At 40.0% G+C, this 20,281-nt stretch overlaps 1 protein-coding gene across 4 annotated transcripts in view; it reads left to right on the top strand.

Annotated features, from left to right (window-relative positions):
• Positions 1–15,987, top strand: part of ZNF536 (zinc finger protein 536) — a 1,021,749-nt gene extending 1,005,762 nt beyond the window's left edge. For 3 of the 4 annotated variants that reach the window (XM_078671206.1, XM_078671207.1, XM_078671208.1), the window contains one exon: positions 12,942–15,987. In XM_078671206.1, the coding sequence (XP_078527332.1) occupies positions 12,942–13,177 (236 nt within the window). In that variant the 3' untranslated portion in view covers positions 13,178–15,987. The remainder of the gene's footprint in view (positions 1–12,941) is intronic. The other variant, XM_078671209.1, reaches the window with a different exon arrangement.
• Positions 15,988–20,281: the final 4,294 nt, after the last annotated feature.

Consider the following 20,281-nt stretch of genomic DNA (forward strand, 5'->3'; position numbering starts at 1 on the left):
CTGTCAAACTATATCACATAGGTCAGACTGGCCCAATTCCATGCTTCAAAACTAGCATGAAACCTACCTTAAAATGTCATGCTTTCAACAGACTTTCCGACATACTTCTTCAAGGGCGCCAGTTCTGCTCCCATCTGATTTAACACTGCTTGTTCATTGAAGTGTGGACCAGATCACTGCTCACCACTCCAAAACATACTGAAGGTGTCCCAATGGAACCCTATAATAACTCCATATTTAACTCAGTTATCCTATGAAGCAATCCATAGACCTCTGTCCTATTGATCCTTCCTTAACGTTCTATACTTACTACAGATATTCTTCTAAATCTTCCTAGAACTTGATTACCAACCATTCAATTAAACCATCCTTTCTCACCATGCTGATTACATCTATCATAGAAAGTTATCCATGGCACTCCATACTTATCCGCTACACAGTTGGAGTATCGCTAGAACCCTACGTTTGTTGCAGCTATATTACCAAACCAACCATAAAAATCTGTACCTACCAGATGCCCCTTTAAATCATTGATAACCATCCATTCTTTCTGCAGATATCCTAACTCTCCATGCTTCTTGGCTATCCTAGCATCCGAATCTTAGAAAGTCATGCTTACTGCGGCTTACCTACTAAGGCAGCCCTAATACATCCTGCTTACTGCAACCATCCAACCAAGTTAGCATTAGCAAGTCATGCTTACTAACTATCCAACGGAATCAATCTAAGAATACCATATGGTACTCATAACCTGCTGCACTTTGGAAAGAGCTGTAGACGCACCTCTTTGAAGAACACTACATTATATTGTAGTAACAGCGCACTTCTGATCTCAACCCCGCTTACCATTCAATCACTCATTTACTGTTTTTTTGCATTTGACCCTGAAGAGTGCTCTGTTGTCTTTCAACTAAGTTTGCATACAAATACCACATACTGACTCACATATGTACATTCAAACATACATACATATACCTACATATCATGCTTACAGGTGCCTAACGACTGAGAGCCCCACAAACCTTCTAGCTGCATTCTATGCACCATACCTAATCAGTGCCGGGCAGGCTGTTTATTCTACATGGCATTCTCATATGGGCTGGAAACCTTGGAGGTCCGTTCTGAAGACCAGGACTGCTCCTGGTGCATTTATCACGTTCCCCCGCTCCACCATGTTGACCAAACCAAGCAGAACGAGGCTTCAAAAGAGAGAGAAAAAGAGGAAGGGTTGTGGAAGGTTAAGCAGTAGTGGCTGCTGCCAGCCGCCACCTCTTCTTCCTCCATCCTCCTGTCTGCACTCGGCAGGAAGCACACATGGTCTTAAGTGCCATGGTTCGGCGCTCAGACAGGGTCTGGCAGGTTGTGCATGTTCTCCACCCAGACTGTAATGCAGCCTGGGTGAAGAACATGCAGAGTGCGCATGATGGTTTAGCTGAACCATCATGCGCACTTTAGGTGCTGCCACCACTCCTACCCCTGTGACACAGGGAGCCCAGCCTGCTCTCCTGGCTTCAGCTGCAAGCTGAATACCGAAAACAAAATGATAATAACAAATGTTTATTTTTTGTATTCAGCCTGCAGTTGAAGCAGAGGGGCGATGCTCATCCGTCTTAGCGGAGGGTCAGCCACAGAGGTTAAGAGAAAAAGTGATCAGAGAAGGAAAAGAGAGAGGAGAGAAGGACATAGAGAGAATGGATGGATGGAAAGAGAGAGATAGAGCGAGAAGACGAAGAGGGCGGGCGGTTTGAGCATTTTTGCCAGGGGTTCTTTTGGTTCCTCAGTCCAGTCGAGCACCTAATATTTTTTCTGAAAGTTTTGATAAACGTTGTTCAAATAAAAGGCTTACATGTGTGTTAAGAATACATTACTGGCCTTATACCGAGTACCCTACTATGAATAAAATCCGTTGCAATCAGTTATTTCAAGCCAAAACCTGCAGCTAATATTAAACTACAGTTCCCAGTACAACTGCGATTCCTCACAAGTTGTTTTTACCCAGAATCCTCCAAGTAATAACTAATGCAGTTTGCATTGAAAAAAATAGTGAAATGGGGAGTACTTTGTAGTATTAGTCGCAATGAGCGTTGTGACATTTTATATGAAACTGCAGGGTGAAAAACTCAGAAGAAGGCTGAAATAAAAAAAATACTGTAGGAAAAAGATTCCTTGTGATAACAGCAGCTCCCAAGGCGGTTTGTGCACCCAATGTTTACCCTTCCTTCAAAATGAGGTTCTATACCAAGATGGAAGTTGAGAAGAGAAACATAAAGAAACAAAAAAATACCAAAAGTAACATTTGCTGTTAATTTATTGCTTAGAAGTTGAGACACATTTATGATTTCGAAGTATTGAGATATGAAGTGCACAATTCAAAACTAGCTTGAGAGTGTCCTATTATGGAAGGTTGTGAAATGAATACAAATGCAACAAGTTTGTCAATAAAATCACACTTTTATGCTTTAAAAACATAGAAAAGATGGTTATTGGCAACTAAACCTTGCTGCAGCATTCTGTTTTCTGAGGAAAGGAACTGCACATTTGTTTGGGTTTACGTGGTCTCCCTGAAATAAGTGGCTGAGACTGGAAGTTTCGCATGCTTCACTGCAGCTGGTTGCCGACATCTGTCATTCCACAGCAATACTTTCTGGATCCTGCCAGCGAGAGAAAAGCGCAGCCTGACACCTTTCATTTTCCCGAGCCATTTACAGAATAGAGAAATAGGAAAGACGCTGCTCCTTTGTGACTTCATGAAAGGAAGGTTTCTGTGTGACAACAGCAGCGTCAGCGACATCTTCCTAAGGGCACAACCTGAAATGTTTATATCCGAATTACCATTGCTTATCCAGGCTTCAGGATATTGTACCTATTGTGTGATAAACTTTAGAATTAGAATGTGTGTGTGCCACAACACAAGCTAACTGTGCATGTCGAGAGTAAGGGACGAACGCAGGGGATTGTGGGAAAATTGATGACTATCAGTGTTTAATTTGTAAAACAACAAGTATCGGGGCTGATAGAGCGCGCAGGGACCTACTAGCTCAGTTTACTATACTCACCTGTGCCCATATAGCATTCACACTTTGAAATAGCAGTCCTGCCTAACTTATTACTAATGTAGTCACCCTATCAGTGCCTAGAGGTCCGTTTAGGACTTATACCTGTACACCATGACTTACTAATCCCTGTCACCTTTGCTATAAGTCCTAGGGATCAAATAAGGGAGTTAGAATAAACAGGCAATATTTAAACACATTTACTTTCTTATAATAACCACAGACTCGGGGAAAGTTTTAAAACCTTTATCTATGATAGATTTTCTGAGACAAATGAAAGGGCCACAATCTTGTGACCATAAATTTTACAAGCAAGTATATAACCAGTAGGACATAAAGTTTGTAAGAAATCACAGTAACACCTTTAGGCATTGGTACCTGGGAAGGGTGAGAAAGGGAAATAGCACAAGGACATACCACATAGATTATATTTACCTAAAATGGTGCAGTGACCAATCCTGGCCACGGGCTGGGGCAAATAAACAAGACCAGGACTAGGCTCCCGACTAATCAGGTGCCCACGGGACAAGACAGTTGCAGATCAGGACAGGTGACCTCAGCTAAGTGCAATGCCAGCGTCACACCCCTCTGTCTAGGAAGCCAATTAGTACCCCGATTGGGTAATAGATTCTTCTGACAGAGTGCTTCCCCAGCACCTCTGCTCTCGATCGCCTATTGAGTGCGTTGGGTCAGTGACAGGTCAGCTATTCGGACAAGTCGGACAATTTCTCTACCTAAACCTACCTTAGTTATACCATTTCGAGGGCAATGCACCACCCCTAAATGTTGCAAATCTATGTGTTTCCCTTCAGTGATTGGTTGGAAAGACGAGGAGAGGTCATCACACAATACTAAAATGAGGTAATTTCATTATTGGTTTCAGTTGATTCTGGTTATCTCCCATAATTTATTTTCCCATGCACTTTTATTCCACTCAACAATATTGGTATACATTCAGAATACAATGTAGTCTTTAGCTTCCTCTCTAGAGGTCAGATGAGCAGGTTCCCAGGAATATCGTGGGTAAGAATAGTGCTGGTTCCTGTTCAATGCCAATCCTTCAGCAATTTTGGAGTCAGAGAGCGCGTGCACGGCATCGTCCAAGATGGAGGATGTGACAGTATTCAGGCCCAAAGTACGAGCTAGTAGCAAAGTCAAAAAGAAACATATTAGAATATAAAAATAAATGAATGCACCGTATATCACTTATTTCTATTCTAACCCCATTACTTTATTTTATCTTTCACATTAATAGTTAAGCAAAATGAACAAGCTTAGTACAAGCTGCAGCATAAGCATTAGCATGTGTGATTTAAAGCAGCCAGAAGTATGTAGAAGCGAGAAATTCCCTCCACAGCAGAGATAAGTCACACCACGTGAGTGTGACAGACGCATGCATAGTACAGTTCCCGTGTTTTCGGCGGCCATATTAATACACTCGAGTTAATGTTAGAAAAAGTACATAGGAAAGCTTCCCCTAGATATTAGAAATGTCATGTAATGCAATTATTAGTTGACAAAACATATTGGTTAATATATTACAGGTTATTTAGAGAGGGCTGAATTCAATCAAGTTTCGGTATACGTGAAACCTAGCTTCATCAGGGCCTTTCTCTGGAGGCCACTACAGCTTGCCCCACCCATTGCCCCTGTCAGCGCTACCATCTTATGGTACCAACATAAGTATGACTGAGTGAATAAAGGGCCAGATGTATCAAAGGGTTTTACTAATTCTGTGTCAGTGGGAAAAAGTGTTCATTCATATGGCCCAAAGTCTTTATTGCTTGATTAACAACAATGATTGTAATTAAAACATCTTAGTAATCGGACAAAAATTTTAAATAACATTATCACATGTAGTTACGGTCCATACCATAACAATAAAACTATTTGTGAACATCTTTTTAAAACAGTGACAAAAATATCCTTGACAATTTATACTTACATACATATTTATGCATTAGAACTGATAATTTATCAATCATTATACACATCAACTATAAAATCTATTCAGACATGGGCCGGATCATTGCATATTAAAGTCCAAATGTGCGGTAAACCATAAAAATCCTTGTGTAAACAGGCTATAATAGTGCATCAGTAATTTCCATTGCAAATATAATAACTTCATTATTTACATTTATAATTGTTTACCCGATCAGCATAGACACTAAATTCCCCAAGAGGCCGTAGAGTGCAAATAAGCAGAAGAAATGCATTCAAGATTTCTCTTAGAGCCATGTGATTTGATTATAGTACATCTTGAACAGCCGATACCAAACACGTTTCAGCAGCAACTAAAAACTATTTCAATTGACATAGCAGCAGAATCGACTCACCCAACAAAAGTTCCAGCCATCACTTTACTACAAGGATGACAATTCAGTCTATTCCAGGCCACCCAAAGCTATACCAGTGGCTTGGGTTGTAGGTACTAGTCATTTTTTGTATTGTAAATTGAATCATAAACTGTGGTTGTGCTGATTTTAAACTTAGACAGACTGTGCCCCCATGTGGGAGTCTGTCATAAGTACCAGTATTGATAATTAAGTGCCAGCGCCGAACACCAGGCACCACAGGCTCAATATAAGCACTGCAGGGTGTTGCCTAGGTGCCTTCTTTTGGGAGGTATCACGTAGGTGAAAGGTGTAATGGTTATCAAGCAACAGCCACTGCTGACTGCTGTGGCCACATTTCACACCGTTGTTTTTCCTTCATCATGCCAGTTCAGACAGGTGAAGAGTCATGCTTGAGCTACCCCTCCAGGTCCCTCCAGATGCGATCATACACAACCCCAGGCTGGTTTCAGTGAGGGACAGTTTGAGTCCTGTGACATAGTCCTATTGGGCCTATGTCGGGGCATACCCATAATATTAGGGCGCCACATTAAGGAAAACATTCATGAACCAATTGGACCGGGCAAAGGGTTGGGGATGTAAAAATGCACTTGATGAATTTTATGATAATATGAAACAAGGATAAAACCAAATGAAATCATTGCCTTTTACTGTGACCACCCATCGTGTTATGTGTAGTAAATAAAACTTTCTTACAACAACCGACACTGAACTGCCTAATGAATATTCCTGAGGTGGGACTCTGTTGCTTTGTCTTGGGATTCTCCCAATAGTGAGAGGCCTGCACATCAAATTAGGAATTTTGATTATTATCACAGCTGTTTAATGTTATTTGGGAAAAGACCATGAGCAAGCTGGGGAAAAATATATATTTGGACAGGTGCACCAAATTTGGCTTTTTTCACAGATGATGTCTACAACCTAAGCAATGCCACAAGAATACCTTATCACTCTTCACCAGTCTAGTCATTCCACAATTAAAGTTTAATGAAGCTTGCAGCCAAATATATTTTTTATTTTAAAATCTGTTTAATGAATATATAAGAGATAACAAAAATAAAACGAATTGAGGACACATTTCCCTGCCAAAGGACAGAAGATTAAATCCACGATCCTTATTACTTAGCTCAGTATTTTGGCAATTGAATATATGGGTCAGAGTCAATCCCATTCAGCACACCCCAGCTCGTCCTCTTAAAAGCAAACCAGAATGAGGAAAGGAGATGTGTAATACTATCATTTCACTGGCTACCCTAATAAACTTCCCACCTCGGGGAGAGACCAAAGGGACACTCAGTAACCCAAGCATTGTAAGGCGCTCTATTGTTGTCAAATTGATTAAATGGCTGGTGCCGGGCTAGCCAAATACATTTTAACACATCTGGTAATCTGATGCAAGCTCTAGTAATCTCTTTCACCCAGCTAGATTTCAGATTCATAAGGACACCCACTTTCCTAAGGAACATTTTCCAGTGTACTTAAAATATAGCAGGTAGTGGGCATGGGGTTGATGTTTTTGTAAACAATATTCTTGTTGCACTAATGTGTCAGGTGATATTTGTGCTACCAGTATTATGATATAGGTTCTATTTGATGAGTTTGAGTTTGAGTTTAAATCATTTCTAAAGCGCGCGTACACCTGGCGGTTTCATGGCGCTGTAGTTCACTGAGCCTCAGAGAGCGGGGAGGTCCGGGGGGCATAGAAAGGATTTATTGTGGGAAAGCCTGTAGAAAAAGAAAGGTTTTTAGTGCCTTTCGGAAGAGAGAGTATTGGGTGGAGGATCTGAGGTGGGCAGGAAGAGAGTTCCAGAAGGTAGGGGCGAGTGTGGAGAATTTGGAGCCTCCCCATTTTTTACGCCGAAAACGGGGAACGGTCAGCAGGTGTTGAGAAGATGAGCGCAATTCCCTTGCAGGGGCATAGGCTATAATCTCAGATGAGATAAAGGCAGGGGAGGAGCCTAACTGAGGCTGAAAAGTGATGCAGCCCATTTTGAAATAGGAGCGTTCACGGATAGGGAGCCAGTGCAAGGATTTTAGAAGCGGGGTGACGTGATGGGATTTGGACAAGTTGTAGACTAGACGAGCGGCCTGGTTCTGAACCAGCTGTAGCCGTCGTACATTGTAAGTGGGCATGCCACAGTATAGGGCGTTGCCGTAGTCAATGCCGTAGTTAATGAGCGTGATGGCCACGCAGCCCCAACATTTTAATCTCATAAAAACAAAATTCCATGTAAATGCAACAAAAAAGTTGCAATGCACCCTCAAGCAGTCCTGCCCAAACATTTCCCTATGATTGCTCAGGTGCAAAGGGTGCCTGCACTGTAAGCAAGATTGTTTTGTGCTGGAGGAAACACCTTAATGCCCAAAAATAATCACCTGAGGCATTACCTGAGGCATTTTCCTCTTTCTATGAGTTGCGCAGAATGCCGCATGCATAGAAAGAGGAAAAACCTAGGAGACATAAAGACTAATGGTAAATCTGGGAATGTACTAAATTCCATTAGTGGATCCATGGGAACATCCATGCTCCACCCATGGAATGACTCACTGGGGCAGAGTAGCGCAACGCATTGATTTGCGATGCGTTGAGTTACTCCAAATTTATCAAGTCACTCAGGGCCTCTTAAGGTGGCTTTCCATGGCATAATAAATCTACTTAACAGTTGCATTGCTCTTCCGCCCCATTGCATTGCATGGTGCAAGGGTGACAAAACTCTCAGTCAATTAGGATTTATAAAGCACAGCTAATCACACAATAGGATATCCAGGCGCTTTGATAAACTGTTTGATAAATATTCCCATTGAGCTTTTTATTGATAACTATCTGAAGTCAAGAGTTTATGAACAGGCATGGGATCCAGCAATAATGGCAGATTAATGCAATACCTAGGAATTTACTTTAATTACAGACTCCTATAATGGACCAATATTCTAGATATTGGAAATGTTAATGGAGAAAATAATCAGCATGTTGTAAAACCAGTTAAACTGTCTAAAGAGAATGGTCAATGTGATTGAGTTATATTGCTAAATTGAGTTTCAGAGCTAACATTATTACTTTATGCAGAAACCATCTTTGTCATTACATTTAAGAATAATGTGAAAGCTTTGTCTTGTGCCAATATCCCTGACTACATCAATTTGTTACTTTGATTTGCTATACATTTATTTATGTACACACTAAAATTGCGACATTTTTTTTATAGTTTAGAAGATTTTATGCAAAAGACATGAAAAAGGAAATAGTGAGAAAGGATAATATATAATAAGAGAGCAAAAACAGATCTCAAATCAACTATTTATCCTGTTTGTTAATTTAGAGATTTTAGAAATAAATTCTCAAATCTGAGTATAATTCATGAAATTTCTCTAAAGCTATCCAATTGGCTATGCATATTCTCTTCATATTGCTAGTATTTAGGCAAATCAGAATACCATGACTGCATCATTGGTGAATGTTTAACAGTCCAGTCCGGGAATGACTAACTGAGCTGTTGCTAATGTACATGTACATCCACACAAAATTAATGTGTGCTTTGCAATCATATCCATATAGAAAAGAATTAACCAGTTAACTCACACCTGTTCTTAAGAATATGAGACCGTGACATTAAACAGTATTCAAAGATAACAAATGAGAGGGGTGTTGAAAGCACTTGTAGGTAGTCTAAACTTGGAAACTCTCCTGGAACTATTTTCTAAATCACTGCTATACTTTTCAAAGTTGTTGCAAGTGTGCTTCCCCAGTATTAGTTAGAATTGGAGAAGAAGTGGTCACAAAAGGAGATTAGGCTGATTAAAATCTTCTTGGCCTTAGGGGTGGGAAATTGCACATGTTCATGTTAGTTTACAGTTGCATCAGATACAATTGTATTTAAAGTGAGCATATACCTGGAGAGGGGATTTTAAAGATGAAAGAAAATGTATTTGGTATAAAGGGTTCTATTGAAATAAACCATAGTGGGCTAACAGAGTCGTTTGTACGTAAAGAGATTTGACAGTTATCGTGGTAGTAAATATGGTAGAAAGAACTATATAGTAGACATGTATGGTAGCGTTCTTTATAGGCCTGCAGTAGGTTTATAGTAAACATGTACAAAAGCTCTAAATGATGATGAAAAGAGGGGAAAGAGTGTCGAGGTCGAGGTCGAAGTTGAACGTCTAGCTGCATGAGCATCTGACCAGTTGTAGTTTCTTTGATACTTGTACTTTTCAATTGACAGACGTTATAAAACTGGATTATGTTAAGAACAATATTCATTTTGCACCCAGGAATATGGTTTGTTCCTTGTTATATGTATGTGTGTGTACCTTTTTCACAAAAATATATACATATCAATCAATCAAATCTTTATGTGGCAATTAATGCTATAAAAGCACATATGAATCAAAACATCAATACGCTAAGACATTAAAAACCATCAATAAAACCATTGATAAAAAATTCATGTAAACATGATCCATAAATAGCAGCATAGTAGCAGCATGTAAGCATTGCCCATGAATAATTTCTTTAAACAATGCATAAAATACAATATACGAAAAGTCCAGGCTCAGATTAGAAATGAGTAAAACATAGATGATGTGTCCACTTGATTGCAGAAATAAAAACATTGTTTGTATGGTGCTACCCCAAATGGCCATTGTGTATCTACACTATGCCAGCACAGCATTCAAGTCTGTACCCTTCTCTGCCTACGTCTCCACATGCACAACAGGAAGTGAGAGACCGCAAAAACAATTGGAGGTGCTCTGTTGGATTTAAGAATCCTGAAATCTGACCTATAGTCTCTAATCCCCATGCTGCAGCACAACAGAAATATCCATTTCCTCCTGTGGGTATGATAATGTAGGCAAAACAAAACAGAACACGCACAATGGACTCCTTTAACTCAGGGCAGGAGGGGCAAGTCATATCAGGATTGATAGAGGGATGCGGCCATTTGGCAGTAACAGCATGAAGCAGCAAAGTCCCAATACGCAATCTGATATACAGGATTTTTGCAATCGGGGACTCAGTGGCATCCATGTACTCTTCCAGGGAGTAAACATCTTTAAACTCTAAAAAACTAAAGTCAGAGGGCCCTCTCTCCCATTTCTATTCAGCCCTCCATCTACATACCTCCAATAGGTCCCATTGAGGACAGACTTGGGTATGCTACATGTAATCTCAAGGTTCGCCCACAGTTGCTCAGTCATGCGAGATTTGATGAACCCAAACCAAGAAATCCTATTGGCCCCAGGGTGACTTACGATCTCCTCCAATCCCATCCGATATGGCACTGGGTCTTCAGAGGCCCAGACTGTCTTCCAATACAACACTGCTCTTTGACCCGCTCTATGTGCAATCGATCAATGTCCAAGAACTAGCCGGAGAGGGAGACGTGGGGTACTAGAGGGAACACTAGTTAAAAGTTGTACAAACCAGTTCTTTACCAACTCCTGATCATTGACATTTTCATGCCCCCATAATTCTCCTTCATATAGTGAATGCCCAAGTGCTTGTACATTTGGACAGAGACAGTGGTCTAAAGCTAGAGCCCTGAAAAGACCTCAGGATGCCTCCTGTATAGGGCTCCAGCTTAAATGTATTCTTCTGGATCTGTGCAGACCAGCCAAAGTGCTCCGTGAGAGTGTACACCAGATTTTTAAAAGTACTCACTCTCCCCAAAAGGACACAATCAATGGACAGGTGTGGGTGGTTTGTTTGATAAGGGTTCAGTACCATATACTTAGTCTTTTTAAGATTGATCTCGAGCCCTCTTTGCCTGCAGAAGGCACTAAACTGGGCTTAGCAGATTTTGTATGCCCATGGGAGATTTGGAGACCAGTAAGGTGTTGTCCACACACTGGAACGTCAGGACCTTTCTGTTGGCCAATTTCAGGGCATCTTGCTTGCACAGCTCCAGGTGGGCCACCAGGTTGTTCATATATACTAGGAACAAGGTTGGAGCAAGGACGCATCCTTGCCTCACTCCCTGAGTGACTAGGATGGGCGCTGTCAATCCCCCTAGGGTGCCACATCCAACTTGTTCGTAGTTCATCTGGTGCAACCTACTGATGACATCAACAAGGTATTTTGGGGCTCCCAGGTCAATTAGGATTTTCCACAGGGACTCCCTCAGTACAAGGTCAAAAGCCGATCTAAGGTGAACGAAAACTACATAGATATTTCCACTTCCTAAAACAACAAATTTCCAGTAAATTAATTGCAATCAACATATTTGGTCGGTGCAACTAGTTCCCGCACTGAACCCTTCTTGTAAGGGAAATAACAAGCCCACATTCTCAATCTACTCGTTCAGCCTGTCCAACAATATCCAGCTAAAGAGCTTCCGCTAGCTGTCAGTTAGGCTGATTGGCCAATAGTTGGATGGAAGGGACCTTCAGCCCTGCCTACAAATCAGAACAATCTCTGCCCCTCCCACGTAGGGGGGTTTGGCAATCCTTCCAAGATGCAGTTAACCCCATGGATGCTCAGCATATTCCCCTGCTATGCTGAGAATCCGTAAAGTGCATGTTATATGACGAGCTGGGCTCGTCATGAGCGTGCGAGGAGGCTACTTCATGACGAGCCCAGCTCGTCATGAGCGTGGAAGGGGTTAAAGCACAGGGCAAAATAGTGGCCCCAGATGTCCTTGTTGGTTTTTAACAGATCTCCAAGTACCTTATCCAGCCCTAGCGCTTTCCTTGGGGTAATACAGTGAATTGTGTTAGCAACCTCCTTAGTATTCTTAGTATTAATAGTACACAAATCACAATCATCCTGATTGGACAGACTATATATATATTTATACATACAGGTATGCAGAGTATAATATGCTATTTATTACCATTGTGTGATGTTGAGAGGGGATATGGCTCATGAGAGGCAAAGCCTCCAATGGGTCAATATGCCATTCAAGTCCCCCAACAAAGGTAAAAAATAGCATATTACACTCTGCACATCTGCCTGAACAGTTTATGCCATTGAATTATATTAAGTTTTTTTGTTTTTTTAAAATCTTATTTAGCCAAAACCAGGATGAAACGGATTATATTTGTGATGTAAGTTAAAATCACATGGCTCATAAGAGGCAAAGCCTCCAATGGGTCATTATGCCACTCAAATCCCCCAGCAATGGTAAAAAAATAGCATATTACACTCTGCTCATCTGCCTGTACAGTTTATGCCATTGAATTGTTTTAAGTTTTTTTTAAATATTTTTATCTTATTTAACCAAAACTAGGATGAAACGCGTTATATTTGTGATGTAAGTTAAAATCACATTGAAGAGACCCTCTGACTATGAAGAGAGTAGTTGTTTCCATGTGTTAAGTAATTGTAATTTAAATTTTGAACAGTAAACAGTGTTTCTCATATCAATTTTACTCTAGCTGGTAATAAACTGAAAATGTGTTATCCCACTGTTAATAATAATAAATGTTTTCGCTCAGTAGTAAAATCTGCTTTCTTATAAGTATATATTCTCTAATGTTCTCAGTAAACTGGACAGCCACAATAGTTAACCATGTGCCTCTCTGCCCACAGGTCACCGGCCTTTCCAGTGCAGATACTGCCCATACAGTGCCTCTCAGAAGGGGAACCTGAAGACCCATGTTCTGTGTGTCCACCGCATGCCTTTTGACAACAGCCAGTATCCAGACCGCAGGTTCAAGCGCTCCCGAGTTGACTCAGAGACTTCTGCGAACTCCGAGGAACCTGTGTCTGTGAAACCCGGGAGTTCTTTAGAGCTAACAGAGGAGGGCAACAGTGCCCAAGAGTAATGCAGCTGAACAAATCAATCTGTATATTGCAATATTATTTTACACGATTTTTTAGATATGCATTTGGACAAGGGTGTGCTAACGGCATTCCGGGCAAAGAACACGTTTGGAATTCCCAGTAATGCCGAGACTATTCGAGGCAAACCACCCCCACCTTCGCCCACGAGGCATGGCTGCAAAACTGTTACCTGGCGACAGACACTTCCAAGCAACGCAGGTGGGATAACGGAACAGCTATTTAAAAAATATGAGGAGGTCGGTATTTATTGTAAAAGCAGGGCCTTTCAAACTTTAAAGTAGCCTTTGTCCAAAAATAATGCTCTTAACAGAAATAAGATAGCATGGCAATGATTTAATGTTGCCTTGAAGATGGAAAGGCTGCGTTTTCATTGTTGAAAACACCTTTATAATATGACACCAGCTGCTGTCATTTGCCTAGCATAGTAATGAGATGTGTTGGTAGACTGTCCTGGTGCCAGTCTGGCTGGAGCTGTCATTGCAGAGAAAATCGATTCAAGTGGTGTTGCAACTGCACTAAAGGAGAAATCTTAGACGGCCACGAGCTGGGGTCACTCCTGACCTGGACTGAGAGGGATTGGCGTTGTGCATTTTCAGTTCTTTTCTTATTTTTTTTTAAAACGGTCAAACAAATCAATGGGCTAGAATGACAAGCTTTGGAGATATGTCGAGAAATGTTCTTTTTTTAGAATACATTTGGCTGAATCGAGGCAGAATCTGTTAATCAGTTTTTTTTGTAGTGAAATGAGTTACAGTAGGAGGCAGGTGCCGAGCAGGAGGGCTCTGTTTGGCGAAGAAAGCCAGCCTTCCCTGTAGCAGGACCCAGGCTGAGAGAATTTAATAGCATCACAGAAGATTTGGTTTCTTTAGGTACTTGAATGAATGATTCCGCTAGTCATGTTTCGTTTTCGTTTATATAATTTTTTTCGTGTGTTACAGACACAGTGCAGGAGTTTCTTTCTCAAGAACGCTCTTAAGAAGTAGCCTGAACTAATACTTATGAATGTAAACTTTGTGTGTTCTGTCTTTAATGAAGATAAACAGTGTTTCAGAGAAATATTGCTTTGTTTTTGTAAAACAAATAACAAATGTGTTCTATATTTGTGCAGACTGTGGCTTTTCTACGGAGTGGGTTCTTCGAAATGCAGCAACTTCTTCACAATATATGCAGCTTTAGCAAGCCTGTACATTATATATGTATAAATATGTGTTTGTATTTGTGTGTGTGTGTATATATATATATATATATATATATATATATATATATATATATATATATACACACACATATATATAGATATACATAGGTACACATATATATGTATATATACATTGAAGATGGTACATATATATATAGAAATATATGTGTGTTTGTACGTATGGCAAATGTTCTATTGCAAATTAGCTACAGTGGAATATAATGCTGGCCCTTTTAATGTATTATTTGTCAGGACAAGGTTGTTTTCCATTTACAATAATCGTGAAAGAATAACTTTCCAACCCCAATCATTCAAACTTAAAAGTCAGTGTATTTCAGCAGAGTTGGAGTAGGAATGAAAGAAAATGTTACCTCTAAGGAGACGCAGGAGGAGAATCGCAGTTTCTGCCCAGTGAAAAAGACATTTGTGGAAAAAGAAAACTGGACATTTCACCCATCACTATCTGGGAGCACAGAGTAAACCCCAGGGCCTTAATGTGTCAGCTCTGCCTAACGCAGTTTGCTAGAACTCCTAGACTGAAACCAGTGTATATAACAGATAGTCAAATAATCCACTCTCTAACTCAAGCCTGAGACCTGCAAGCTTGCCTCAGGCTGAAACAGTGGCATGTTGGCACACAGCCTGGAAAAGACGTCACCCACCTGAAGAATCTGTGCCAACGCGGTGCCGGCACAGTATCAAACCACATGGCTCAGCACGGACCCACGCGACACAGAGGGAGCTGCTTACTTGCTTTTTCTAGTATAGTTCTCACTGCCTTACTAAAATCGAGTTGATGAACTTAATGCAACTGTTTCTATGGTCCTCCTGAGGGGACTGAAATGTTATTGAAAACTTTGACTGTAGTAAGCTATAGGGTTTTAACTGCACTACTGTGTTTGGTGACCTTGTCAGTCGCTTGCTTTTGTGTGTTTGCGCCGCATTCAGTATCTTAGCGAAAAAAAGAAAAAAAACCCTGAAAGTAAGAATAACACATTCCATTTCTTGCACTTTTTTGAGCTTTTTCAGTATTCTTTTTTGTGTCTTCTGAGCAGTTTCAGATACAACAGGCAATAATTATGTTTGTGACACTGGAAAACATCCTCCTGTTCTTTGTGATGTGTGTGTTGAATCCATTCAGTCAGGTGCTACTGTCCCCCCAACCTTCCTCCTTCTCCCACATAGACCATTTTCCAGAGCGTTTGTAACCTGTAACACAAACAAGTGACAGAATCAGTGAGGAATTGTCCTTTCTGAGTACCACCTTGCTTCTCATATCTAAACATGTCACGTTCTTTCTCTGTAACTTCTGTAGTCTGTGATACTGGTCATAATACTGTCTACATTCCTACATGGAGAAACAAGAAAATCTATCTTGGAGGAAACTCCAAGACCAATAGAGTAGAGGATTTTGTTGCTATGCTTGTAACAAGTAGAAAACTTTGTATTTAAAGTTTATTCTTGGTCATTATTTATTATTACAATACATCAGTTGACAGAATTTTATTCTGGTATAGAAGTATTAAAAGTTGTTTTTTTTCTCAGCAATGACTTGTTTTTTTCTGCTGTTAGAATAAAAATGTCTTTGAAGCAGTACCGTTATCCAGTGTTTTACGCAATAAGACCTCTACCTCTGGGGAAAAACAACGTTTTACTACTCGCTTGTGTTTGTCAGGGACAGGTTTATTCTTTTGCATATTTATAAAATTTCAATTTGAATTACCATTTGCATCTTTGGCTGATAGGCAGTTACCGTGGTGCATCAAACTCTATGTGTACGGACCATTTCCGGGCTCCTTAAGATTAACTGACTAATTGTACAGTATAAACTTATATGTATGTATATTATATATACTATTGTGCTTAATTAAACTATTGTGGCAAACAGTTTTGTCATGTAGAACTAATTGATTTTCATAGACCTACATATATAACTAACAAACCAGATATAAAGATTGTCAAGAAAATATTTTTCTAATATTGATTTTAAACAGTTTGAAATGTGTTTTCTTAACCAGACTGGACACTCAACTTTTCATATAGAACTAATTTTCTCTATAGAATGTGTATATTAAATTAAAACATTCTGAGTATCCATTAAGGTAATGCATATCAAAGAAATTGAAAAAAATGAAAAATGAACGTGCCCCTAACTTGCCACCACGGTGAGGTAATTTTGCTTCCTGTATGGTTCATTTTATGCTTTTGTCCTTAAAGCATGTACAGAAATGGATGGTCTGATTTTTGCATCTACTACACAATGGAATAATTATTAATACCTCACTTTAGCACCTTTTTTAAATGGAATATAAAATGTCCGAGTTGATTGCAAAAAGTACGAATTAATTTTTGAAGAAGATCAAAAAGGAAATTTAGGTTAATTTGAACCCCAGGGTCACGACACATCTAACAACACCGAGAGCCTGCAATTACCGAAACATTTTTATGAGCAAGAAATCCAAAATATAGTGGGGCTATTAGCAATTAACAGACAGTTCAGCTTTATGGCATGATAGTCCGCCTCAAAGGACAATATAAGTCATTAAATACCCCGCCTCAGTTTTATCCGAGAGCCCCAGGCAAGGGCCTACAGCTAGTGAAAGGACATTTAACAACTGGTTAAGTCAAAGACAAAATGGATGCAATCATTATAGATTATTCTGATTCCCTTGAAAGCAAAATCTTTTACATTAACGCTGGGAAAGGAAATGTATAGCATACGAATATCAGGGCTCATGGCAATAGTGTCCATTATTCCTCCTTTGCCATGTCTTGGTGAACATCAACATCCCAATTTTCTGATAATATTTAATGTTCAAAAAGATATTGTGAAGTGTGTGAGATCCATTTGTGTTTGGCTAAAATGTATTAAAAAATTGGGAAGCCACCAGGATATGGAATGTTTAGATCCCACTGTTGAATATCAGTCGAAAATATTTGCATACATCTTAACTGGCAGCACTCTTTTCAGCAAGAATGAGTTGATGCCCTGAGCTGGAAATGGGCACAACCCTGGAACTTCATGAGTCAAGATAAATATGATTGATGAGAAGGGTTTTAACTTGGAGGACTGTAAAACTATTTATGGGGTTAACCCACACTATCCCTAACAGTTATGCCCCCACATCAAACTTTACGTAAATCTCAGAATCTTTGAATGGTGTTACTGACACCACCAGAGATTCTCAGAAACTTGCAATGAGGAAGGGGCATCGTGGTAAATCTAATCAGTTGGACCTCATGGCTACCAATGGAGCTGAACATCCAGCATCCCAGTGCCCTTAGTAGAGGTTGAAAGTTCTGTCAAGGGCTGGGGAGTAATTAATTTCCATTGGGCATTTATATAATGTAAATCAATTCCACCAGTGTTTCAATAATAATGCAGTACATTCCAGAGCTGTGTTGTATCCCTGAGGATTTTAAATGTAAGACATCACTGCACTTTTACAACGTACCAGCATCAAGACTACACTGCATTGGGAGGTGTCATTATTCACTTTAGTAATGAGGCATGGGGTGTTTAAAAGACTTAGAGGTAGATGCATCAAGCATTTTTGCAAGCGCAAACGGTGCGAATCGCAAAATTCGGCCGTTTGCGCCCGCAAAAATGGCATTTGAGATGCATCAAGGGTTCATGCACTCGCAATAAAGAATTCGCAAATAATTGCGAGTTCTCAAATTGCGATTGCATTTAAGGAATCGAAGGAATCGCAATTTGCGATTCCTTAAATGCAATGCATGAACCATTCCAAGATTGTGAATTCGCAATCTGGGGTCGCTATTTACCGCGAATTCAAACTACGTGGTAAATAGCAAAAACTTAGAAATATGCACTTTAGTGCATTTTTCTCAGTTGTATATTACACACACACACACGTCCTTGGGATATGTGTGTGCGCAACACCAGTGAACATTACCATTTCAGGGGTGCAACAGGGTGTCCTTTGGACACCCTGGCACCCTTGAAATTGCGGCACATTTGCGATTCGCTAATTGCGAATCGCAAATAAGGAATGACTCCCCATTCATTCCTATGGGCCTTTAGGCCCATAGGAATGAATGGGAAAGCCATTCCTTATTTGCGATTCACAATTAGCGAATCGCAAATAAGGAATCAGTAGGAATCGCAAATAACATTCCGATTCCTACATGCTTCCCGTTTTGCGAGTCTTTAATAGCGAATCCTTAGAATTCGCAATTAAGGACTCGCAAAACATAACTTTGATGCATCTGGGGGTTAATGACAGAGGTGCATAACAAATTGTTGTGAGGATAGGTGAATGGGTCTTTCTGCCTAGTAAGAGTAGCACTGATGTCAATTCACAAGAATGCTATGGTTAGTGCAAGTTATATCACACTCCCGTTAAGTCCCTCATGATACTGCAGCATTGACCCATTGTGTCATCTTAGCCACACAGCATCCTCCGATTTGCTATTAAGAGGATACAAGAATAGTAGTCCACACTGGAACTAAAAAACTAGGGAAAGATCAAGTGCCCTCTTTACATGCTGTTCCTTCTTTTGCCTTCATGAGCCCTGAGACCAGTGAAGAACCCTAACAGGCGTCCGTGAACAGCTGTGTAGTTGGCGGATGCTGAGGCGTGGTAGATCAAACACGACAAGCGTCAGCTGAACTTCAATGAGGCTTTATAAGAGTTTTAAAGTTTTTTTTTTAAGCCCCGCTGCTGAGCTTCTATCTGGGAATCATAAACACAATCTCAATGAAATTATTATGGTTTACCTTTCTGAAAATTACTGCAACTGCTCCCAAAAGGGAAGCATGCTTTGAGGGGGGTTATGAAAATTGGCAAAAATACAGTGTAGTGCCTTAAAAAAAATGCACCCCAGTTGAGCATGCCTGTTAAGAGACTGGGCAACGTTCTGTGGGTTTTAACCTGTTGCTATTGTTAGATGTGTTAAAATAAAATAAAAAACACTCAGAGAACACGGAAATTACAGCAAAAGGAGAATGGAAATTGAAATGATCCCAGAGTGAAGTGTTTTGCTGTTAATACAGGAATACAGAGCCAGAGACATTTAATGGGCTCTATTTTTATTATACTATGCTGAATAATTAAGTTTGAGGCTAAGTGTCACGCAGATTTATCTTTTAATTAAAAAAGCATGGTTCACGCATATTTGAGTGGTAGTCCAAATAAATGCAATGTAGAAATTTATGTTTGTTTATCTAGGTGTTAATTACCTAGAGATTGTTCCGGATTACCTCTTTTTATAAAGTGTCATAGGCTCATGTCACAAGTAATAAAGCTTACCGGTGCAACCATATCAATTTGCACACGGTAAGGCTGGTGTGTCCCAAGGAAAAACGCCTCAAAGTGATGCTCTGTTTATTTCTCCCGTTCCTTTCATCGAACAAAACTACACATTGTGTAAAAAATCATTAAAAAAAATGTGAACTAGGAGAGACTGCTAGAAATATATATCACATGCTTCGTAGTTATTTATGCAATATTTATTTATAATTTTTGTATGCAAAACAATACGGGTTATGGATCTGTATAATGCTAACCTACCAGAGATTATCTGGCTCCGCTGCATATTTGGCGTGTGAGCTAGAAATGTTCAAATGTGCAAACATACATGAAAACGAAATGGGCATGATGTTATTACAAGGCACAGCTTTTACATCTCTTCCTCACTCTGGACGTGGAGCTTAAATTAAAACCCCGAGCTGTCGCGAGAATCCGGGCACCATTCATCAAGCTGTTGTCAATCAATTCTTCATTTGAAATCCGATATTGTGCGACGATTATTTGCCATTTAATGCCTGAACGGAAAAGCAAACAACTAGAAAAGAAAGACAAATCATGTTTTTTTACATCTCATTTTAAATCACTTTATTGTGGTCTGAATCCTAAAATGTGTA

The sequence above is a fragment of the Lissotriton helveticus genome, chromosome 12 (assembly GCF_964261635.1).
Source record: "Lissotriton helveticus chromosome 12, aLisHel1.1, whole genome shotgun sequence".
Taxonomy (NCBI): domain Eukaryota; kingdom Metazoa; phylum Chordata; class Amphibia; order Caudata; family Salamandridae; genus Lissotriton; species Lissotriton helveticus.